Source organism: Hemitrygon akajei, chromosome 22, assembly GCF_048418815.1.
Source record: "Hemitrygon akajei chromosome 22, sHemAka1.3, whole genome shotgun sequence".
Classification (NCBI taxonomy): domain Eukaryota; kingdom Metazoa; phylum Chordata; class Chondrichthyes; order Myliobatiformes; family Dasyatidae; genus Hemitrygon; species Hemitrygon akajei.
In genome coordinates, this window is record NC_133145.1 from 61,712,810 (window position 1) to 61,739,204 (window position 26,395).

Here is a 26,395-nt window from a genome sequence, read left to right on the forward strand (position 1 = left end):
TTTAATGGACATGATCATAGCAAGTTGTGGATTCAGTTTATGCCCCTTTTCCAGCTTCTGACAATACAAATGGTGACTGTGAACTACAGAAGCATTTCCCCATTCAGCAATGACTACCTAAGGGAGCTGAACTTCATTGTGTAACTATACCATTTCAAATAGGAAGTTCAAAGTCTTTCTTAACAAAAAAACACATAGTTAATTCAATTATAAAACTAGAGTATAAATCTAATGGTCAGAGCTGGAGGTCTGCTCACACATAATTATTCACAAGACTAATCAACTACTAGAATATAGTTTCCAACAATAAATCATGTGTTTTAAGTCAGCTGTTAAAACCATAAAATATAGGAGCAGAATTAGGCTATTAGGCCCATTGAGTTGGCTCCTTTCATTATGGCTGTTTAATTTCCCTCTCAATCCCATTCTTCTGCTTTCTCCCCATAACCTTACACTCCCTGACTAATCAAGAATCTGTCTTAAATACACCCTATGACCTGCCACCACAGCTGCCTCTGGAAACAAATTCCAGATTCTGACTAAAGAAATTCATCCTCATCTCCGTTCTCAGTGGACATCCCTCTATTCAGAGGCTGTGCCCTCTGGTCTTAGACTCCCCCACTATAGGAAACATCTAGACCTTTCAATATTTGATAGGTCTCAGTGAGATCCCCCCTCATTCTTCTAAATTTTAAATCCCAGTGAGTACAGGCTCACAGCCATTAAATCCATCTCAAATGATAACCCTTTCATTCCCATAATCATTTTCGTGAACCATATTTGAACTCTGTCCAATATCAGCATATCCTTTAATAGATGTCCAAAACAGCTCACAATACTCCAAATGAGGCCTCACCAGTGCCTTATAAATCCTCAGCATTATATCAAACACGAGGAAATCTACAGATGCTGGAAATTCAAGCAACACACACAAAATGCTGGTGGAACGCAGCAGGCCAGGCAGCATCTATAGGGAGAAGCACTTCCTATTTCGACAGTGCTTCTTCCTATAAATGCTGCCTGGCCTGCTGCGTTCCACCAGCATTTTGTGTGCTCAGCATTATATCCTTGTTTTTGTTTTCTAGTTCTCTTGAAATGAATGCTAATATCACATTTGCCTTCCTCACCACCAACTCATCCTGCAAGTTAACCTTTAGGGAATCCTACACAAGGACTCCCAAGCCACTTTACACCTCAGATTTTGGAATTTTTTTCCACATTTAGAAAATGGTCTATTGTTATGCGAATGAAGTCACTGGAGAAAGGTACTGGTAGATATGAAGCTGCTTCTTTATTTGGCAAAACAAGATACAGGCATCATATGGAGACACTTTCGGTCAAAAGGTCTAGCTGGCCCAATGTGGGGCTCAATATTTTATGTGCTAAACTTCAAAGAACAATTTCATGTTTACAATGTATCTGCAATGATTTCTTTGAAACTACACATAAACTTCCCACCTTCCGATTCACACCCACACCACAGACACCTAAATGACTTAATCAGCATTGTCTGGTCTGTGATTCACAGCTTTTAGGAACCTATTTTTTATTTAAATTAAATCTACAATTTACATTCAGATTTGCAGATTGGTGGCTGAGAAATCATTTGCTAATGTAAATTTACTAAATCCACAATTGCTCTAACATAGTTTACGCTTTTATTCCTTCTAATAAAGTGTGTGACCATACACTTCCCAGCACTGTATTCTATCTGTCATTTCTTAGCCTATTCTTCTAATCTGTCTAGTCCTGCAGCCTCCCTGCCTCCTCAACACTACCAGCCCCTTCATCTATCTTCATATTGTCCACAAACTTAGCCTCAAAGCCATCAATCTGTCATCCAAATCATTGACATACAATGTAAAAAGAAGTGGTCCCAACACCAACTCCTGCAGAACACCACTAAGCAGAGGCAGCCAATCAGAAAAGGATTCCTTTATTCCCATTTCGGCCTCCTGACAATAAACCTTTTGGAGATGCTTCGGGTCAAGATGGCGCCTATGTATAACGCTCCTTCATTCAATATCTTCTGGGTAGATCATGAAACCATATATTTCACTTCTTTTATGTCTTTTATATTTGTTTTTCATCTCGAGTGTGATTCTGTTGGAGCCTGTGATTTGCAGTTTGGAGATAGTTTGGGTGTTACAATTCTTTCAGCGTTCTGCAGACTCCGAGAGGATTCTGAGAGACAGAGGCAGTGTGGCAAGCAGGCTGTGGGACAGCGCGCGAGCCAATGTTCAACTCCGTTAAAGCAACGAAGGAGACTGAAACATTGAGGCAAAAGTAGAAGGTGAGCACCGGCTGCCTGCCTTTTTATCGCTGGTGAGATCGCTCTACTACGAAGAGGGAAAGGCCTACCATTGTGCCTGGAGAATGTTACCCAGGTTTCACCTTAAGAGTTTGTAGGTACATTCGAAAATGTAAACACAAGTGGGAATTCACTCTTATTCTTGATTGTTTTCAAATTTTATTTTAGATCCTGTACGACTCAGGAAAGGGCAAAATCAGCTGTAGTTAACATTTCAATGTTTGATATGTGATATAATTAAATCGAATTCTGCTCGAAGACTGCACTAATCGTAAGAATCAGTTATGATCAGATGCATTACATCACAGGTGAAATAGATTAATAGAACTAATTGTTCTAATAATCGAATTACATATTGATTAATGGACATTCATTTTAAAACACAATCCATTTCAAATGAAATGTTCAGACAATGTCAGGATACAACAGCAGAGCTCAGCCTCAGTTCTCTATCAGCAACCACACAAGTTGTTGTGTTAACACTATTATCCATTTTTATGTCAACTCAAGATAACTTGAGTCAGTTGTGTCGAAATACATTGCTTATACAGGAGTTAAATGCTACAACATAAAACAGAAAAATGATTTTCACATATGCTTACTCTCAAACACTCCGTGGATTCTAATGTTAACAATCATTGAAAATACATATTTCAAAGATGCAGACAGCTAACAGTACCTTTGTTTCAATCCAGGACTATTCAAATTTTATACATGTAATAGGGACAATGTAGTCACTACTGGCAACTCACACATTGTGACATAAGCTACACAGGAAAGAATTTTGGTCTTGTAAGCATGTAGAATGGTGTCCTAATATACTGTGAAAGTTATGAACCATTACAGAGCAAAGTTTACAACATTTAAAATCTGGCGGTTACTCATTCTTAACAGTTCAGTTAATTACTTACTTCCTTTCCAGTTCAATCTGTCAATATCTAGCATTACCTTAAAATTTAAATTTAACCTTTTGCACCTTAGTTGTGCTCGTATATCTTCTTTAGCACAGGTCAAAGATCCCAACATCATTTCAATATTTATTCAGATACCAGGGGCTGTAGAGGTTTTTCATTCTGTACAGATCAAGATAAGTTTTATTAAATATTTAGCTTTATCCATTAATATGATTTTAATGTGAGAAATCCAAGATTAAGAGCAGCCGTAGAGTTATTGTCAGTACTGAATTGGCTGCACTAAATTGCTAAACTATGAACAAAGTACAAACATACTAACTTCTAAGCAACACACACACAAGGCTGGAGGAACTGAGCACCGGGCAGGATCTATGGAAAAGAGTAAACAGTTGACATTTCAGACCAATATTCTTCTGAGAGGGAAGTGGGGCAGGGGGGTGGGTGTGGGAATGCCTGAATTAGAAGGTGGAGAGAGGGGAAGAGGCTGGTGTAAGATGATAGGTGAAACCAGGTAGGTGAGAAAGATCAAGAGCTGGAGAAGGAACAATCCGATAGTAGAGGAGAGTGGACCATAGGAGAAAGGGAAGGAGGAGGGGACTCAAGGGGAAGTATCAGACAGGTGAGAAGAAGCAAAGGGTCAGATTGGGGAATAGAAGAAGGGAGGAATTAGCTGGAAACAGGGGTTGTGGACTGCATTTAACCCTCTCAGCAAGGCCTTGTATATTGATGGAGGCAATGTAAACAGTGTGATTTCCACAGAAAAAGAACTTAAACAACTATTGAGCCTCATCACCTGACTTAGCCAGCTGTCAAAGCATTGAATCATTCAAAATCATTCAAAATTGTTTAAACATAAAAAATAAACGTATAAAAATTATAAGCTGAAAAGAAATGAAAAATATTCAAACAATGAATGAAATTTTAAATGACCATATGAAGTTGGTCTGTTGGAGGTGTTTTATTCTGTTCCTCATTCCAAGTGGTGGGGTATTACTATACAAGGCAGCTCAATGGATTCCACCAGAAGACACAATTTTTAAAAATGTTGACAATCTACTTAAAGTAAACTTGGGACTTTATGTGCTTGCATGAAATCCATAAGTTTTTCATGCAAACAACTTCTAACATTTCAACAATTAAAGTGAACACTAGTCTTCATGAGGAAATATTTTCAAACAGATTTTAGTCATGGATCCAACCCAATAATTTTTTCACAATAATTATCTCTACATTCTTTGTGAAAATCACTATGAATTCAAATCTCCATTTGTAACATTACTAGGCAAACACTTATGTTATAATTCATTGCTATTTAAATTAGGCATTTTCACCCATTTAAATGGCCTGATCCTTCTGCACAGACATCTACGCCCACATCTACCTCCTGTCTTGACCTGTAGCAGAAAATGTACTCTTCAAAGCAACAATCCATGGGGTGAACACAACATGCACTGCAGATGCTGTGGTCAAATCAAGACGTACAAAAAAGCTGGATGAACTCAGCAGGTCGGGCAGCATCCGTTGAAAGGAGCAGTCAATCCATGGGGCGGTCTGATAGCGTAGTGGTTAGCACAATGTTTTACAGTACCAGCAACCTGGGTTCACTTCCCACCCGCTGCCTGTAGGAGTTTGTATATTCTCCCCATGACCATTTGAGTTTCCTACAGGTGATCTAGTTTCCACCCATATTTCAAAGACCTACCAGTTGGTAGGTTAATTGGTCATTGTAAATTGTCCTGGGATTAGGCTAGGATTAAGTTAGGGGATTGCTAGGCAGCACGGCTCAAAGGGCAGGAAGGGCCTATTCCACACTGTATCTCAATAAATAAATAACATTTTCAGTAGATACCGATCCATAAATGCCAGAGGGCACAAGTAAACTGAATTTAAACATTCACACAACATAACAACAAACCAATCTATTCCCTAATCACAGAGTTACGGCTATCTATACGTGGCACAAAATACTGTTACTTTACCTGTGAATTGGAAGAATGGTGAGCAGTATTTAATTTTTTTTCAGTAGTGGTTTCTAACAGTTCTACGGCCTGTGGAAAGAGAAGTGAATGAGTATCATCTGATCTTATTTTCATCTCTTTGTTTTCAGCTGACAATGAACAGTTATGAAAGGAAGTGTGGAAGGCTGAATAACTCATATTTAGATATTGCATATAGTGTAGTTGGAGATTTTAAAAGCAAAATAATAAAACATAAACAGGAAGATAAAGAATAAATTTACAAATCAAAGACAAGTTTCAAATGCAGGTCGGGAACTACACAAGGTATTCCAAATGAACAGGAGTAAAGAAATAAATTACTGTGTAATTGAACTATCTGAGACATAGCTCAGCCTGGAACAGAAACTAGAACTACAACATCCCTAGTTTCAGGAGAGAGAGAGAGATGAAAAAAAGCAATGACTTGAGGATGCAATATTTATTGAAGATTCCATTCAAATCACTGCAACTGAGAAATATAATGAAACCTTTGGTGAGATCATAGTAAAATGAAAGAGGAAGCAGGGTGGATGTTCACTTATTTGATATAGTTCTGTTCAAGGAGCTTGTTGATGATAAGAATTGAACTGCAGCACAGAAATCCTTTGAGATAATCAATACATTCAAAATGAAGGACATGAGTTATTCCTTGGAACATAGAAGATTGAGAGATTTGATAGAGGTATTCAAAATTATGAGGGATATAGATAGTGTAAATGCAAGCAGGCATTTTCCACTGAAGTTGGGTGGGACTACAAGTAGAGGTCATGGGTTAAGGTTGAAAGGTGAAAAGTTTAAGGAGAACATGAGGGGAAACATCTTTACTCAGAGGGTCATGAGAGTGTGGAATGAGCTTGCAGTACAAGTGGTGCATGCGAGCTCGATTTCAACAGTTAAGAGAAATTTGGATAGGTTCATGGATGGCAGTGGTATGGAGGGCTATGGACAATGGTGTAAGTCATTGGGACAAGTTTAAATGGTTTGGCATGGACTATATGGGCCAAATGGCTTGTTTCTGTGCTGTACTTTTTGATGATTCTAAGACTTAGAAAAATTATAACTTTTCCTTTATTGGTTTGGTACAATAATAATTGTGCCTGTTTTATACATTGAAAGCATGTGCTCTGCATGCTTTCAAGTACTGGTGTCTTTTCTGGTTCACTGTGAAGTTTGAACTTCCTGTGTGATCGACTCCAGGGACTGACACGTCATGCCCCTATCACAGTTGTGCTCATGAAAACAGCATCCATTTCTGATACGCTGTTGGGAATTAGATCAAAAGGTTATAATTATGACCTTTGTTATTCATTCAAAGTAAAAAAAAATAAATACACCATTCAAAAAGTTGGGAATGGTATGGTATGCAATCCAATCAGGCTCCATTTGATTTTTTACTGACTTCCCCGCATCGATCTCACCCGGGATTCTACTGAGAGGCAGAATTAACATAGCTTGCACCTTCTGTGCACTGGAGAGCACAATCAGTGACTCTCACAATGACTGTAATATCACTTGACCACAGCACAGGGCCCTGTTGAGCTACACCAGAGCACAGAGAGTCCATTGCACAATGCTCTCTCTGTATATCTTGGAGGAACTTAACTCTCAATTTTGCCACATGGGTGGCAAAAAGTGTGGAAATGTAAAGACCGTAATGGAAACATTTGTAAAGGATTGAGAGTCATTGAATGGTTTATTGTATATAATTGTATTTCTGAATGAAGTATATTTTGTTTAAAAAATAACTCTCAATTTAATGTGAGTCAGTGGCACAAATCTATCATGCAGTACACAAACATTGTTCATAATAAAACAGGCCTTGAATGGCTTGTGTGCACATAGATCTTTCATCCTACAGCTCAAACCATTATGAACTTAGTGAAGGTCTTCAACTGAGCAAGTATTAATAACTTGGAGGTGTGCAGTGACAATCAGAATAGAAACAGAGAAGCAATAATGTTGTGGTTGCCTTGACCAAGTAGTAGGGATGCGGCTGGTTATACAGATTGGGAATGTATGGGAATCTGGGAATCAACATCTCTAGGATGTCAAATATCATGATGGAGGGGAAACATGGTAGAATGGGACAGAGGTAGAAACGAACTCAAGAACAAAACCAGAGGACTTAATGGAAAGCATTGGATGCCTTGAACACTACAGGTTGAGTCTGTGGAGAGGAAGACAAATGCAATGTTAACATTCATTTCAAGACGACTAGAATATAAAAGCAAGGATGTAATATTGAGGCTTTATACAGCACCGGTGAGGCCTCACTTGGAGAATTGTGAGCAGTTTTGGGCACCTTATCAAAGAAAGAACATGCTGACATTGGACAAGGTTTAGAGGTTTACAAGAATGATTCCAGGAATGAAAGGGTTACCAAATGAGGTGCATTTGATGGCTCTGGGGCTGTACTCACTGGAATTCAGAAGAACGAGAGGTCATCGCATTGAAACCTATTGAAAGTTGAAAGGCCTCGATAAAGTGAATGTGAAGAGGATATTTTCTGTGGTGGGGAAGTCTAGGACTAGAGGACGTAGCATCAGTCAGAATAGAGGGACTTCTATTTAGAACAGAGATTAGCAGGAATTTTTTTAGCCAGAGAGTGGTGAATCTGTGGAATTCGTTGCACAGCCAGTTATGGAGGCAAGTCATTTGATACATTTAAGGTGGATGTTGATAAATTCTTGATTAGTCGGGGCATGAAGGGTTACAGGGAGAAGGCAGGTGATTGGGGTTGAGAGGGACATGGATCAGTAATATTAAATGGTGGAGAAGACTTGATGGGCCAAATAGCCTAATTCTGCTCCTATATCTTATGGTCTTAAGGCTCAGTTAAAGTGAATCTCCTTTTATCTAACAACAAAATGGGCTCAGAACTCTGTTTTGTCCTGCGATCATATATAAGCACTAGACAATTTGTGGTCCACATCTGCCAGAGGAATTTTGCACAATTGATAAGACATATATTACCCATCATCTGATGTCACAAAGCATGGCCTACACTCATGTAATGTACAAATTTTCAGAAACACGGAAGGGAAACCTAAAACTGTGTGGTGCATGATAGAAATTTTCAGCTGATATATTTTGGTGATATTGGCTGGGGAATAAATATAGAGTTGGAAAATGAGAAAAATTCCTTTACTTCCTTTAAAACTGTGGGACCTTTAAAATCTATATGAGAAATCAAAATCTAGATTTATGCATCTCATCTTCACGTTGGCATCTCAGACCTTGTGGAACCCTCTCAAAAATATATCACAGAATCACTTGACATTATTCAGATCGCATTCAATTTTCAGAATTCAGGATCTTGTGAGTCAAAACCAAGAGTGCTACCGCTGAGCCAAGATAATGATGCAAAGCTGCAAATAATCTATTTTTATTACAGGAAGATGACAAAATAAGGGCACTTGCTTATTGTGCTGTATGTTAGTGGGTTTGCTCTTTACTGTTAAGGGTAGCTTCCGATTTTAAAAATCCAGGATCCTGAAAGTATAAACTGTTGGTGACCAAAATAAGTCAGATTTGTTTCTAATTACAAATCAGCACAAAGTTTTACTGTTTAATCATATGAAAATGCTCAAATGGCAAAGCTATTATATTCAAATACAAATATCCATTTATGCTTCATTGAATGATAGTTATCTTACTGTCTCGTGTGGTGGAGTAGCAGGTTCCTTTTTAAATATGTTCTTGTGAACAGTATGAAGTATAGGAGCAATGAGAGTTGGATCCACGTTCTTGGCACCTCCTGATTTGGAAAGAGCAGGGTTATTTATGACTGTAGAACTATGAACTATTTGCATCAAGACTAACATCTGGACAAAATGTTGATTCAAACTTGCTTGTCCAGCAAAAAATAAAATTTTATTGAGCACAAAATTGCTAATTCAGCAAAGGAAACTGAACATTTGGAACATATTAGAAATATAGAAGAAATGTAAACTATAGAAATTTTACATTAGTCTTTATGCTCAACATGGAACGGAGTGCGAGTTTGTAAATCCGGTGGAGGCAAAGCACGTTGGAAAAGGTGAGGGTGGAAATATGTTAATTTATACAGTACTGTGCAAAAGTCTTAAGCACATAGATATAGCTGGGATGCCTAAGACTTTTGCACAGTACTGTAGTAATTTTATGTTTGCATTGTACTGCTGCTGCAAAAATAAACAAATTTCATGACATATGTGAGTGATAATAAATCTCTGATTTGGGTCTCTATTGTGGATAGAGTAGGTAGGGGGCAGGGAGAAGGGAATCATGGTTGGGGTAAAAGAGAAGAGAGAGGGGAGGGAGTGGGAAGCGCCTGAGAGACATTCTGTAATGATCAATGAACCAATTGTTTGGAATCAAATGACCTGCACCCCCACAACCCCCCAATCGCTGGTACTCCTTTTCTGTCACCTGCCCCACTCTGCTCCCTTGGCATTCCACCCTTGCCATTCCCAACATCCTACGTTCCTGCCAGATTTACAAACTTGCTCTCCATGCTGACAAATAAAGTACTGTGCAAAAGTCTTAGGCAGCTTAGCTATATATGCGTGTACCTAAGACTTTTGCACAGTACTGTATTTTGATCTCTATTATTAAGTTAATTAATCCATATTTAACTGGCAAGAGACCACTGTCAGTGTACCACCCCACTCAGTCAAACTAATTAACATAACCAATTTAGCATAGCTTCAGAGAGTTCTCCACTGCACTGCAGAGAGTTTCTATTCGACCTCTACTTTCGTCCCTGAAAGAAAAAATAATCAGAACTGCAAATTGTTTAATAAAATGATCTTTTAACGGTTACAAGATCCACTGAGAGACTAAGTCAGGATACACAACACTGTATGACACATTTTCAAATAATGAATTTCCAGTTCGAAAAAGATAGGTTTAATCCTTCATTACCAAAGGTGAACAGTCTTTTAGCGATAAAAAAACTAACAAAACTAAATAAGTGATCTAACTGTCTAATAGCAATATTAGTGATACTAAGCTGTATAATAGCGTATTTAGTGGGCTAATAATGTTCCAGTTAGTGGTCGAACTAAATTAGCGGAGTTAGTGCTCAACAAAAAAATGACATTCCCTGTGTCTCTTCACTCTCCACTAGACTAAACCAAACTAACACAAAGCGTTAATATGTGATTATTCTTCTTTGCTTCTACCAAGCCCCAACCCACCTGACAGATTATCATAATAAATGCACCACAAAATACAATACAGACAGAAAATAGATTCATGGCTCTTGCAGATCTAATGTGGTACACGGGTAAGAAAGTATTTTGTGGGACTGAAGAACATAGAACAAAGAACAGAATGGCACAGATGCAGGGCCTCTGATTCACAATGTTTGCACTGAACGTGATACCAAATTAAACTAAATCTTTTCTGACTGCACACAATCCATATCTCTCTATTTCCTATGTATTAATGAGCCTATCTAACAGCCTCTGAAACACCAGTTTTGTATCTGCTTCCATCGCTGCCCCACCCCTGCAAGCCCATTCTAGGTACCTATCACTGTCTGCAAAAGAAACTTACCCCATGTGTTTCCTTTGAACTTTCCCCCTCTCACTTGAAATGCACATCCTCTACTAGTTGACCTTCCTACCCTGGGAAAAAGTTTTTGACAGTCGACCCTGTCTATACCTCTCATAATTTTATAAACTTTTATTAAGTTTCCCCTCAGCCTCTGGTGCTCTAGAGAAAACAATCTAGGTTACAGCTCATGCCTCTAATCCAGGCAGCATCCTGGTAAGTTTCTTTCTGCGCCCTTTCCAAGCCTCCACATCCTGTCTGTAACGGAGCATTCAAAATTGCACACAAAACCACCAAGAATATGTTCTTATCCAACCATAACCAAGGTCAATGTCAACTGCTACAACTAACTCTCTAGCTTCTAAGTTAATAATATAATTGTATTTTACTTACCAGTAGCCAAACTGATCAGCAAACCAATTATAATCGCAATCAAGCAGCCAATGGGGGTATAATATCCATAGGACAAAGAGCCAATATTTTCAAATATGCTCTCGCTAAAACACATATGAAACATTTATGATAATAGATTCTAGAATGCATATTGATTTTATATTTACAAGAGTTTAACACCCCTTGGTTGAGCAGAAGTGGGTTCATTTAAAAGGAAAGGATACACTGCCAACTAGATTTAGCAACATTTTGTTTCCCAAGCAAGAATGACATTTCAAATTGAACAGTGGCAAATCTTGTGACTTTCACTGATGTGACAAAATCTTTCTGATACTGCATACCCCTGAGGACAACGCAGCTTTCTCAAACCCTTTCTCTGCTCTGCCTGACTCTGGCCTCACTTTCTGGAATGATTTGCTTCGCTAGAATAATCCCCAGCTGATGAATCAAGACTTTCTCATTAATGTACCCGAATGCAATCTATATCACTCCTCCATGATCTGTGATGGGGTGGGGGGGGGGGGGGAGAAGACCTGTACAGAAATGTTGAATTTAATGTTTAAAAGTTTCCCAGTTTCTTTTTATTTGCTGCTCTTCTCCTCTACTGCAATTTTGAATGTTAAGTAAGTCTATTGATGCCTCATGTTTCCATAAGACATGGAGCAGAATTAAGCCATTCGGCCCATTGAGTTGCTCCACCATTTCATCGTGGCTGATCCATTTCCCTCTCAACCCCATTCTCCAGCCTTATGCTTCAGACACTAGGACACTCAGCTAAGACTATCAAGGGTGTACCAAGAGGCAGGGGCTGGGGCGGGCAGTAGCTTGCCTCATGGTGGACCACCAGCAATCCTCTGATGAGTTATTGCTTTCATAACATAGTGATGCCACCTTTCAATCCAACAGGTAAGCTCCTGCATCCTGGTTTTAAACTGCTCTTTTGAGCAATGGAGCTCAACTCCTGACACATGCTGGCTGCAGCTTCTTTACGTATAAAGACTTAGACTGGAAGCTGCTCTATTAATTCAGTCTGATGCCTGAATGGGAGAGTAATGACGGCTATGGAGGTGGAGTCCCAGCTAAAGACATCTACACAAGTGGTTAAATTTCTTTCCAGTATCTTTCCTAGTCAGAAGTGCATCTTCAGCACTTGCAGAGAAGCCCTGACCAGGCACTGCACCCATTATATACAGTATATCACCATTTACCCACCCCATCCACCAACCCCACATCCCAAGCCAAACCTTTCTCCCATCACCTTCCCCATCCTGATTATCCTCATTACTGGGAATTCCTCTTTCATCCTGGAAGCAGTTTGCTGCTGATGTGTATGTCATGACTGTCAACAAAAGCCATCGGAGAGACACAGCGCTGGTAGTTTTAAAATCTAGAGAGAGTTTCTCTGACCCAACATTACATCACATTTTTATATGCTAGAGATCAAAGGTAACAGTAGGACAATTGCTATAGTTATAATACTTCCGTAATGCTTCCTTTGAATTATGTATAATTTTCAAACATCTAGATCTTCACACCAACACTCCAGACACCCAAAATGAATGTTAATCACTGCTGTCTCTGAGTACATGGACAGGTCAAACAATTTAGCCCATGCAAACACCTTATCCCAGGAAGACCACTAGTCTGAGCTCTATTTTAAATTCAATCTGCAATCCACATTCAAATCTGAAGACTGGTTGCTGTTGAAAATAATATTTGCGATATTCCATAACTCCAAAATATGCCCTAGCAGTGTATATAATGAAACTGTCCAGGCTTTTGCAACTCTCTGGTGTCAGTTATGGTACAGGGACAAGCTGTTAACATTCCTCAGCTCTATTGACTACATTGGACTCAAACATTTATTACATACTTCCTCTCCTCAAAATCACAGGATGAACAACTGTGTAACATTACGATTAACAGTTGCTCATATACTCTGCTACTTGCCTTGAAACAGAAGAAATACAGGTAGTAATAGACCACCGCTTAACCTGCAGTGTCACTGCCATTTTCTTGGGTCTTTTGAATGTCATTTGATATCAAGAACAGATCAATCTCAGCTTTGAAGGTATTCAATGAAATGCAACATTCCTTTTGCAGTTTTACAGAGTCATAGAAATGTACAGAACAGAAACAGGCCCTTTGGCTCATCTCGTCCATGCCAAACTATTTAAATAGCCTGCTCCCATCAATCTGCACCATTACCATAGTTCACCAAACCCCTACCACCCATGCACCTATCCAAAGTTCTCTTAAATGTTGAAATCAAACACGCTTGCACCACTTGCACTGGCAGCTCATTCCACACTCTCACAATCCTATCAGTGGAGAAATTTTCTCTCATGCTTTCCTTAAACTTTCTACCTTTCACCCTTATCCCATGACCCACCCAACCTCAGTGGAAAAAGCCCATCTATACCTCTCATAATTATGCATATCTCTTTTCAATCTCCCCTTCCACATTTCAAGAAATAAAGCCCTAATCTATTCATTTTTTCCTTATGACTCAAATCCTCCAGTCCCAGCAACATCCTTGTAAATTTTCTCTGTACTCTTTTAACCGTATTTACATTTTTCCTGTAGGTGGATGACCAAAACTACACACAATTCTCCAAATTAGGCTTCACCAATGTCTTATACAACTTCAACATAACATCCCAATTCCTCTATCCGATACTTTGATTTATAAAGGCCAATGTGCCAAAAGCTATCTTTATGACCCTATCTACCTGTGACACCAGGACCTGTATTCCCAGATCCCCTTCTTCAATCACACTCCTCAGTACCCTACCATTCACCGTGTTAGACCTATCCTGGTCGGTCCTACTGAAGTGCAAACCTCAGTCTTGTCTGCATAAAATTCCATCTGCCATTTTTCAGTCCATAATGTTCTGCACGAATTGCAGACACATATTTCACTTTATTGTAACACATATTGAGCAGGCAAAATGATTCTGTGTTGACTAACTTACGTTTTGTCCGATGTTGGAGATTTCACCATGGTTGTGATGAAAGATGATCTATTCATAGGGGTCAGGATGGTGATATTAAATAAATGACAGCCTTCTGTTGATGTTTTGAGCTTCCTTGTGAACTTGTCAGCAGGTGGATACATATTCGAACAGATTCCCAGAGCAAGTGAAGCAGCAAAAGCAATAAGCATGCCCACAAATGCTCCCTGGGAGAATCAGAATAAAGGGAAGATTATTTTAAGGTATTGTTCAGAAGTACAGATTTACTAGTTCTAAAAACAATGGTTTAAATGCTGCAAAAAAACAACTGAGAGGAACACAGTGAGTCAGGCATCATTTGTGGCAGTAAAAATGGTAGTCAACAAATGTCGGAAAGTAGCTGTTTCTGAACCTAGTGGTCTGGGACATCACGGTTCTGTACATCCTGCCCAATAGTAGCAGCAAGGAGAGGGCATAGCCTGGATGATGGGGATCCATGATGAAGGTCACCACATTGTTGAGGCAATGCTTCATGTACATACTTTTGATGGCAGGAATGGGAAGGGCTTTAGCTGTGATAGACTAGGTTGTGGCCAAAGGAAAGTGAAGAGTGGATCCAGGTTAGAAAGATAGGTTGGATAAATGGAGTAGGTGAGGGGAGGGGAAGACACTGGTTTAATATTCAGCAGCAATAACAATAGATAACTTTTCAATCTCTTACAACGTATCATCAATTAAAAACAGAGGCTCTCTATTTTTCTATCAAAGTGGATGACCACATATTTTAATATTTATCAGCCAAGTCCTCACTTGCTAATCTAACCTCTCTACACCAAGTGTTAAGCTTGTAATGTGCTCTTTTGCCCACTGTAGCAGCAACTCAAACAAACAACAGCTCTACTAGAGATCAAGCATAGTCAGTTATCCTGTATGACGTGCCCTCTGATCCAATCCAATAATAATGATGTTCAAAAAGTCAAAGAAATCTAATCAATCCTTTATTAATAACTAGCAAAACAAACAATCTTGTAGTGGTGAAACTAATGAAACTTAAGCTGGTGATATTATAATGTTAAGTAGAGTTAAGTGATTTCAAATGTAATTAAGCATTCAACAAAAGATAGGACACTCAGTGATCCCCAACTCTAATGCAACTAAACCCTTCACTTTTACCATGCCCCCACCAACTTGACAAGCTACCATAATAAATATAATAAATGCACAAGAAAAAATACAATGCAGATAGAGAACAGATGGATGGCTTCTACACCTACAGTCAATTAGATTGTAAAAGCAACTTCACTCACGCATGGAAGGCTAGCTAGCTAAATTGCAGGTTGTATGCAACACCTGAAATCAAACTCATACTAAAAATCAAGGATCACTGTTTGTAAGAAAGAAGAGAAAAATTAGCAGAGGAAGTTACTAGATGATCTGCTTTTGACCAGTTTGAAATTCCACCACCAGTTTGTTATGTTTGTAATTTCAAACAATTAAACTAATTCAAAGGAGGATATGGGAGCCCAAAAATAAATTATTCTAATTATGTGTTTATTTAAGTGAGGCATATAGATGACGTATGTAGTTCACGTACTTCTACATTTAACCCATAATCAATTATTTAAACAAGCAAGAATGCTTAAACAATATATATAAATATACAATATTACTCAAATAGTACTGAAATATTCAATACACAACACAATTGTCTTTGAGAAATGGATGGTTAGCCATATCCTTGAACCATTCAGCCTATCTGAAGATGATATTCATTCAGTAATGTTAGGTGGGAAGCTTTAAGGTTTTTGGAGGAATTAACTTTGGAGAGGAAAAGTTAACAACAGTTGGAACTTGATTTCTTTTTTATTGGGGAGTGTGATGCAGAAAGTAGTTTTTCCTTGAAACATAAATTTAAGATCCTGAAATGTTAAGTGCGTAAAACACTGTTTTACTCTAACTCTAATGCAGTTTTAATATTTAGTGTCAGGACTTACCTTCCCATTACATTTTGGAAACAAAGCTGCTAAAGTGAATACCCCCAGAATGGGTCCAAGAATTAGCCCATCAATACTTCGGGCTAGCTAGAAATATAAAAAAAAACAAGGGTAATAATAGACAAGCACATTTTAAAAAATTAAATTACATTTGTTTTCAGTTATTTTCAAATAATATTACGTTTACCTGCATGACGTTTTCTTGAAAGAGTGATGTTATTCCTGCCATACCCATTGTTGCAAGTCCAAATATCATAGCTAAACAAAACACAAAATGACATCAACAGGGAAGTACTGTCTGCATGTTGGTGTTACTAAATTGCATTTCTCCTGGTGGCCAATTTTTCTCACTCACCACAATTGCTCCTTATGCCCAGCTAGAATTCCTTCCCTAATCCTTTCCATTTCCCTTTCTCCTAAAATCTTTCTCCTTGACAACAAACTTGAGCTCACCGATCCCAGTATGAGTCCATGTAGGATCTCCCAGGGGATCCCAACCTAGGGTCCACAAACCCCTTGGTTAATGGTATTGGTTCATGGCATAAACCTGTGGTGTAGATGAATTTGACAACTCATGTAAAATACCAAGGAACATTTTCCACCATATATTTCTTGTTTGAATGCTCTAAATTGGGTGTTGGGCTTACACAATCAATATTACAGCAGCTTCAAGTGAAGGTACTGTTTGTCTTCCGACATGGTAACCATGTTGAACTGAGAGCTGGCTTCCTGTCTACCACATCACCATCTTGTGATCTGGTTTTTCACTTCCAGGTTGCCTTTGTGTGATCACTACAGGCCATAACACCAGCATAGTAAGAGCATGTGTTGAGGATCATTCCAACCTAACATGGCAGTGAGGAAACACACAGGGTCAAGCTTTGAAAGCCCCTCAGGAATATAACTCTCTTTTGGTTAAATGTTCAGCAAAGTTAAGCAGGGTGAAAACCAGCTGCAGACTCAGTCCCACTGGAGTCCCAAAGAGCAGGATTCCCCAGCCTGTTTTTAGTTGTGATGACATGCTAATGTTATACATAAACATGCAAATTAGCAGCAGGGATAGGACATTTAATAAGGTCATGGCTGAAACCATCTGTCCCTGGTAAACTCCTAGCCCCTGGCTTATCTACCTCTGCCTATGAGTACACACTGAACTCTGAACAGTACATTTCTGATGATTCCTGACATTCTGTGAGAGAAACAAATCAATTCACCTCTGTCGTAAATGGATGACACATGATTTTAAAAAATGACCCCAGGTCGAGATCCATCGTAAACCATGTCCTCTCTCTCTCCACACTTTGCTGGGGCATTTGAGACTTTTTGATTGTATTTCAGCTTTTCAACAGCTGAAATACAACTTCTTTATTGATAGAATTTGACAGCAAAGACACAGACTAACCCTTCCATACTACTCATTTGTCTACCCCAGTTAGTCCTCTTTGCCTCCCTAATGACTCATATCCCTCTAAGCCAGAGCTTCCCAACCTGGGCTCCACAGACCTTTTGCTTAATGGTATGGGTCCACAGCATAACCCCTGCTCTAACCTTTCCAATCCACGTACCTGTTTAAAAGATTTTTACATTTTGTAATTGTACCCACCTCTATCACTACCTCTGGCAGCTCGTTCTATATACCCACCATCCTGTATGTAAAAAGAGTTGCCCTTTAGATCCCCTTTAAACCTTTCCTTTCTCACCTTGAATCTATGACCTCTAGTTTTAGACTCTCATCCCCTGGAGAAAGACTTCGATTATTCACTCTAGACCCTTCATGACTTTATACACCTCTATACCTCAGCCTCTTACACTTCAGGCTGTCCACTCTATCCTTATAACTCAAGCTTTCCAATCCCAGTAACATCCTTATGAAATGCAACAAGGCTTAGGCACCGTGACAGGGAATTTATCAGTGAAAAGGGCAACCAAGCAAAATCAATGTGCGAGAGCACCTGACTCCACTGGTCAAGATGCTTTAGGCACCTTTTAAAAATAGTTATTTTATTTTAGAGATAGAATGCGGAACAGGCCCTCCTGGCCCAATGAGCCACAATGCCCAGCAACCCACCTATTTAAAACTAGCCTAGTCACAGGACAATTTACAATGGCCAATTAACCTATTAACTAGTAAGTCTTTGGACTGTGGGAGGAAACCGGAGCACCTGGAGGAAACCCACTCACTCACGGGAAGAATGTACAAACTTTCTTACAGAGGATGCCAGAATTGAACTCTGAACTCTGATGCCCCGAGCTGTAATAGTTTCACACTAATTGCTACACTACAGTGGCACCCTAAAGACACTGCCCAAAAGATGGCAATGGCAAACCACTCCTGTAGAAAAATTTGCCAAGAGGAATCATGGTCTCGAAAGACCATGATCGCTCACATCATATGACACAGCACATATTGAACAAAGGAGTTCAGTTAACCCCAGAATAACTGTACATTTACATATATTATGACAAATAATATCACTCTTCCTATACATTAAACTCTGTCCTGTTGGAGTTTTTAAAAGGTGAAAGGTAAACCTAGAAGCTTTGAAATCAGTGCTCTCTTGTGTTCAGAAAAATGCTTCCAAGATTTGCTGTTCGGTTTTATAATATCTTCCACAAAGATTGCAGCAATGGCATTGATTCCTGAGGAGATTGTGCTGTAAACAAGAAAAATAAAGCAATGTTTAAATAAGATACAGAATCAACCTGTCCACTTCAATATTGGTTAGAGTAAATACTACTTCTGTTCATTTCCTTTTTGCCTTTAATCACCTTTCATCTAATGCATGAATAAATGTAATGCTTTGGCTCTTTATATTGTCAATATGCTTTGGGAAAGTCTAACACATTAAAAAAATGTGAAAAATATCAACAACTGAATTTTAAATGTGCCCTTTTCACATTGTTAGCGTATAAATCTAATAACGACTTAAGGTCAGTTTAGATTTGCCTCTTAGAGTTTTGCCTATCCAGGAGTTTAACTCTTCTCATCATTGGAAGTTCAGTGAGGCCCTCTTTCACTGTTCTCTCACTGTGATCTTTGCTGCCCTCCTACTCATCACACTTATCACCTTCTAGCTATCCTTCTTCCCCTAGCCCCATCATTTTATTCTGATGTCTGCCCCCTTCCTTTCCAGACCTGAAGAAGGTCTCAGCCCGAAATATTGACTGTTTATTTCCCTCCTTAAATGCTGCCTGACCTGCTAAGTTACTCCAGCATTTTGTGTATGTTGTGTAAGATTTGCCTTAGTTCTTCAGAAGGTAGAAGAGCCTGAAGACAGACACTCAATGTTTTAAGAACAGCTTCTTCCACTCCACCATCATATTTCTGAACAGACAATGAACCAACCCATGAACACTACCTCAATACTTTTTGCACTACTTATTTCATTCATATACATCAGGGCAGTCATTTCTCTTTGGGACAACTCTTAAAGAAAAAAAAATTAAATTGAGAAAGTAGCTGGGATTCCCTTGGTTTATTTGGGACACTATACAGGTTAAATGGAACAGGAGACTGTTGCTAAACAGTTTCTAAACAGCGTCAGTTGTGGCACTGGTGAGGCCATTGGATACTACATTATGCTTGGAGTGATTAGTTTATAAATAATGTCAATGGTGTGCGTTCTGTTCAAAAAGCAGTGATTTATTGTTGGTGAGAATTAAGCAATGAGGCAATTCAGAACTGGTTTGCTCACTGCGTTTTTATGCATTCAGGCTTGGGGCTGCCAGAAATGGCTGACAGTGAAAGTGAAATTATTTCACTACTTCAACAAGTTATAAACAATGAAGAATTTGAAAGTGTCAACAATCATCTTGAATGTTACAATGAAGATGAAGATTTGGAAGATACTATTGTCGAAAGCACTGTATGAAGGTAGTCCATTATTTGCACTAGGCGTCTGCATTGATTTTTTCATCTACAGTCAAACAACTGTATACTGGAAAAATTCCTCCATCAATTACTATTAGGAACTAATACACAGTTTTATAGCACTGTAGAGCTATTGGGAGTGTACTAATTTGTTCTGATTTCATTTAAATACATAATTTGCTTCTCAGTGAAACAGTAGCTTGTCTTTTTATACTTTTTTAACTACTTCCATTATATATATAAATTATATCTTACTGTAATTTTTAGTTGTTATTATTATAATGTATTGCACTGTACAACTGCCTTGAATCAACAGATTTCACGACATTTGCCAATGATATTAAACCTGATTCTGATTCTGAATGGTTTGATTCTTATGGAACAGGTAGAATATGTAGACAGGCAAGATAGACGCAATGACAGTTAAAAACATAAAATACAGAACAGTGCAGCGCAGTACAGATTGTGTTTAGCCACTATGTTGTGTTGACCTATTAATCTACTCCAAGATCAATCTAATCTTTCCTTCCCACACAGCCTGCCATTTTCCTCTCAGAGACTTTTATACTAAAGTGCCGAAAGTTAGGGAAGGCAAAAAACTGAATGCTATTGGCTTCTTAATGTAATGAGTAATGAGCTAACACTTTCAAATCTAAAATTATTTCTTACAATTCCCCATTGATTCTTTTTGCCGTTTAGTTACACTAGGGGATATTTTACAGCAATTAACATTCCAGCACATCTTTCACCATGGGAGAACATACAATCTTCACAGGCACCATTCAATGTTAGGATTAAATCTGTGGCCCAGGATTTGTGAGTTGGTGGCACTAACTGCTTTATCATTGTGTTGTGTATTTAATTTTTCAATAGTATTTGGATAATATTGTAAGTATATTGTTTGATTAAGCATTCTTATTCCTTTAAATAAGTAATTATGGATTATATGTATAAATTAGTGAAATTCATACATCATGATGCTACTATGTGATATGTGTGCCCCTCACATGATGCAAAAGACAAAGTTAGACTCTTATCTCTCGGTTCTCTCGTTTTCCTTTGAATTAGTTTAATGTTTTGGAGTTACAAAACATAACACACAGTGCAGCCATGTGAATTTACCTGACTATTTTATGTTTATTATATTTATGAAGCCATGGGAGCAGGTGGTGGATGGTCATGAGCAGCTGGTATATATCTTAAGTCCTGGTAATGTGACCTCTGATGCCAGGTAGAAAATCTCTGAAGAGTGTTGATGATGGCTGGGGTCACCCATCTTGTAAAGACACTGCCCAGAAGAAGGCAATGGCAAACCACCTCTGTGGAAAAATTTGCCAAGAACAATCATGGTCACGGAAAGACCATGACCGCTCGCGTCATATGACACAGCACGCAACAAATGATTTTCAAAGGTTCAAAGACTCAAAGGGCATTTATTGTCAAAGAATGTATAAATTATACAACCTTGAGATTTGTTTGCTTACAGGCAGTTGTAAAGCAAGGAACCCAAAAGAACCCGATTAGAAAAAAATAAATAAGACCTACCCCAGTGTCCACAGAGAAAGAGAAAAAAATACAAAACAAATCATGCAAACAATAGAAGTGAGCAACAACAACAGCATTCCAAACCAAATTGAGTCCTTAGATCCAAATCCCCGGAGCAGCCCAGAGCATACCCAAAGCCTCGGTATTTTGTTCATATTAGCAGGGCAAACCACCACAAGTTTCGCAAACACAAAGCACAGTAGCTGTGTGCAATCTCACAGCGTTAGCATCGCTGAGAGAAGAGCCCCCAGACCATCTGGTCCAGCATTTAAATTGCCCAAACCTTGCACTCGGATCCGGCCCTGCTGCAGTGAATCACTATGACCCTAGATTTCACAGCCAGAGAAGCCGTTCCAAATCGGCTGAGCACCCAGAGTGACCCAACCGCGCCTGACACCTTGTCTTCCAGTCTGTCTGGGCTGGCATTAGATTATCCTATTGTAACTCGCATTAGGACCTAGGCCTCGCCATGGCGACTAGCTCCAGGCCTAGAACACGCTGCCCAGAGATTCGCTTTGGACCTAGATTTTGCTGCCGAAGAAGTCATTCTCGACCTCTCCAAATTGGCTCTTTTATATTTTTATACTTTGAGTTTGGATTCCCACGCTATTCCTCAGAGCTCCTAGATCTATTGCATTCATGATCCTATAGTTGATAGTTTCCAATATTCAGACTGTCTCACTGAATTTTCTTCCCAATGCAAGGAAAACCCCAGGCAACTTTGCAACTGTTGTGTACCTTACAACATTGCATTTAAGTACTACTTTGTTTATTTACGTGTAACTCATCTGCAGATTTTAACCTTACTTTCCTAAGTTTTGTGTATTATATGTGTGTTATGTGTACTACTGTGCTTTACACCCCAGTTTGGAGAAACATTGTCTCATTTGATGGTATACAAATGTATATAGTTAAATAACAATAACATTGACTTGAACTAAGCATTTAAAAAAACATACAAATAATCTGCTATTTTATTTTTACTCTCTACCTCCATGCAAAGTGCCATAATTTCAAATTCACTGAAGTACTTTTTATAAAAATAAATTTATATAAGTTATAATTCTATCATAGACTGGATTGAAGGTAGCATTACATACCTCAGAGTGCCACTAAACGCACTGGCAATAAACAGCCCTGGAGCTCCAGGCACATGAGATAAGATCTCCAAAACGAGTAATGGTGCCATCTTTGGAATGATTTTAAAATAAAGAATAAGTCATTAGGAAACAATTTGCAATATCTGCTCGAACAAGTTAAATATTTCCTACATCGTGCAGATCAGTGGTGGAATAGACTATAATCGCTAACCTCCTATCTCAACGTGAAAGTATCTCAGAAATTGAAGAATCAAAGGTTTGACAATCTATCATGAATGCCAGCAATGATTACACCAGCACTGATCAAAAAAGTGCCTTTATTTCCTGCGGAGCTTCAAGCAAGCTCACCTCTGTTCCAGGATACTGATGGGCTTTTACCGCTGTACCATTGAAAGCATACTCACCATCTGCATCTCAGTGTGGTTCTGGCAATTGTCCCATATCAGACTGCAAAGCACTCATGCGTGTGGTGAAAACTGCCCAGCAGATTATCAGCACCCAATTGCCCACCATTGAGAACATCTACCATAAACGCTGCCTGGGCAAGGCGAAAAGCATTATTAAGGATGCATCTCACCCTAACCATGGACTTTTTACTCTCCTCCCATCTGGTAGGCGCTATAGGAGCCTCCGCTCCCACACCAGCAGGCACAGGAAGAGCTTCTTCCCTGAGGCTGTGACCCTGCTGAACCTCACATCACAGCGCTAAGCAGTATTGCACTCGTATTGTACAGTCTCAGTACTTTTATATTTGTGTGCTGTGGCACTTACTTTTTATTCACAGTTATTTTGTAAATAACACTATTCTTTGCATTTCTGGTTAGGTGCTAACTCCATTTCATTTGGCTTTGTATCTGTACTTGGCACAATGACAATAAAGTTGAATCTGATCTAAAACTAGGAGGTGAGGGAAGCTCACACCTGATAACAGGTTTTGATTTAAAATATTTGATAATCCATATAAACTTCTGCCATGTTTTCCAATACAAGTCAATGCGATGGAACACGTTATACTTTGCAGTGTTCCTTACATGTAGGAAGATCACTCAAAGTATTTACATTGAGGATGAAACAAGGGTTCTGAGAAGGAGGGTGTGAAGAAGAAAAGGAAAAGATTTGTGTGTTTTTATGTTACAAATTACTACAAAATAGTAAGATGTAGAGGATTGAAGGACAGTTAAAAAAGGATGTACTGTATCTGATTTGCAAACATCTTTCAATTCTGCAATGTCTGGAAATGTAATACGTCTTCAAACATTTTAAAAAGCACTTGCCTTAATGTCACCCCACAGTCAAGACATGGGTTTTGCATACTGAAATGCATATGAACTGATTGTTGAGGCTTGCTTTACGTTATGTGAAGGGATTTAACATTATCTGAACCACTGTCAGGGATTCTGCGTATTTGCCTTCTTCAGATTAAACTTTAAACATTCTTTCTTAACAATGTAAGCCTTAACATTGAATAGGATTATTCTTAAAAACAAATTCCTTGCTTCTTCTCAACACATTTGTGCTTTCATTGGGATTGTTTGAATGCAATTAGAGATGGGAATCCTTAATTGATTTTCATCGACATTACCCAGAAAGGTCAGTTGATACATATTGGTCAGAACAAATAGCTCAGTTTGTGGATGGAACCACATGCAATTCTCATTTGCAGGGTTCTCTAAATACTGAGTCAAACAGCTGAGCCATTGCCCAGAACTGAATCTGAGATGCAACTGGGTCTCCACAACAATATATATATTTTTACCTCACAGTGTAATCAGGAATCATTTTCAAATCCCCATATACAGTTCATTATCTATGAAGACACAGAGGTCAATGGTATACTACAATCCTTTGATTAAAACTGCATTAGGAGTTTGCGGAGATTTGGTATGTCACTGAAATCACTCAAAAATTTCTACAGATGTACTGTGGAGAGCATTCTGACTGGCTGCATCACCATCTGGTATGGAGTGGAGGGTGTTACTGCAGGTTTGAAAAGCTGCAGAGAGTTGTAAACTTAGTCAGCTCCATCATGTGCTCCACAATATTGAAGACATCTTCAAGGAGCGATGATTTAAAAAGGCAGCGTCCATCATTAAAGACCCCCATCACCCAGACCATGCCCTGTTCTCATCACTACCATCAGGAAGGAGGTACAGAAGTCTGAAGTCTCACACTCAGTGATTCAGGAACAGCTTCTTCCCCTCTGCCATCGAATCTCAACTTGAACATTGAACCAATAACCACTACCTAACTACTTTCTTCTGTTCTTGCATTTCTTAATTTAACTCCCTCTCTCTCTATATATATATGTGTGTGTGTGTGTGTGTGTGTGTGTGTGTGTGTGTGTGTGTGTGTGTGTGTGTGTGTGTGTGTGTGTGTGTGTGTGTGTGTGTGTGTGTGTGTGTGTGTGTGTGTGTGTGTGTACTTACTAAAATTGACTATACTATTATATCAATTACTATAATTGATATTAAAACTGATTCTGATATTTAGGTTAGCCTTGGAAATGATGGTCTCTATCCTTTGCTTTCGTAAAATCCTATTTTCTCTGAGAATCTATTGGTTTATGGAAAAAGGGAAGTTAATTTTAACTTGCACTGGACACATAACTTGTTTTTAACTGACATGTGGCTGTTGTGTTTTACTATTTATTGTTACGTTTATTATTTAGTGTTGCATTTGTTGTGTTATGATTGCACTGCTCCTGGGAAACGCTGTCTCATTCTGCCCTGCAGAGCTGATGTGCGGTTAGAATGACAATAACGTTTTTGAATCTTGAATCTTGAAAACAGTATATGTGACAAAGTGAGAGCAGAGCTGTAGCACTGACAGCTCCAGAGATAGAGCACTATCTGCCAAGTGCCTTAATTCCACTCACAGAACATCATTCTTCAGACTACTCATTTTCTGTCAGCCATTTCATTGCTTTCTGTATTATGCTGTCCACTAGAACATAGAGCATTGTACAGCACAGGAATAGACCCTTCTTCTCATAACGCTGTGTCACATTAACAAAATTTGTAACAAAAGGTTCAACTGCAAATTAAACTTTTTTGCCCACCTAATGCCCATACCCTTCCAGTTCTGACACATTCATGTGCATATCTAAGAGCCTTTCGAATGCCTCTGTTGTATTTACCTCCACCCCAACAATGCATTCTTGCACCCACCACTCTGTAAAATATACATCTCTGAAATTAGCATGAAATTAGAATGGTTGTGATCTATGGACCATGCACACGAGGAACCACTTTGAGACTGGGCAAATTCACCTTATGAAAGACATTGAGAACCAGAAATGGTAATACTTCTCACTCAGTTGCACTGAGAGTGTCGATGGTAGATGCTGTAGTGTAAGGGGAGTATGCTTGACCTGCAAGGCTGTCTAACTTCTCAAAGACTTCTAGAAGCAAGGATATTTCAAATATGCGTTTACTTGCCTGATTAGCGTTGGTGATTCTCTTTGCCTCCATTGGATCACAGTTCTCATAAACAGCATACATAACTAGACCACACATGCAAGCCGCAATTGTCACTAAAAGCATGCCAATCCAGTTCAAGAATACAGCCCTGAAAAAGGAGAAAGAATGGTTAACAGAAAGTTACAAAGTACGTCAGGCCTATCATTATAATTTTGATGTATCTCAGTATTAAGGACTGTGCATGTAAGAGATGTGAACAAAATACTTTCTTCCACAGAACATTATCTTCAGATCTCAGACATTATAAAAACAAAGTTTGCTATGAAACAAGATTCAGTTCATGTGATATACATGTGGAA

General features: G+C 38.8%; 1 protein-coding gene across 2 annotated transcripts in view; it reads right to left on the reverse strand.

The window, feature by feature from the left end:
- Positions 1–2,447: 2,447 nt before the first annotated feature.
- The window catches only part of LOC140714815 (sodium-coupled monocarboxylate transporter 1-like), a 55,989-nt gene continuing 32,041 nt past the window's right edge, over positions 2,448–26,395 (reverse strand). For both annotated transcript variants that reach the window (XM_073026421.1, XM_073026420.1), the window contains 10 exons: positions 26,055–26,184; positions 22,618–22,706; positions 18,634–18,755; positions 16,289–16,359; positions 16,102–16,188; positions 14,129–14,334; positions 11,154–11,257; positions 8,879–8,979; positions 5,205–5,273; positions 2,448–3,384 (listed from right to left, as the gene is read on the reverse strand). In XM_073026421.1, coding sequence (XP_072882522.1) covers positions 3,349–3,384; positions 5,205–5,273; positions 8,879–8,979; positions 11,154–11,257; positions 14,129–14,334; positions 16,102–16,188; positions 16,289–16,359; positions 18,634–18,755; positions 22,618–22,706; positions 26,055–26,184 — 1,015 coding nt within the window. In that variant the 3' untranslated portion in view covers positions 2,448–3,348. The remainder of the gene's footprint in view (positions 3,385–5,204; positions 5,274–8,878; positions 8,980–11,153; positions 11,258–14,128; positions 14,335–16,101; positions 16,189–16,288; positions 16,360–18,633; positions 18,756–22,617; positions 22,707–26,054; positions 26,185–26,395) is intronic.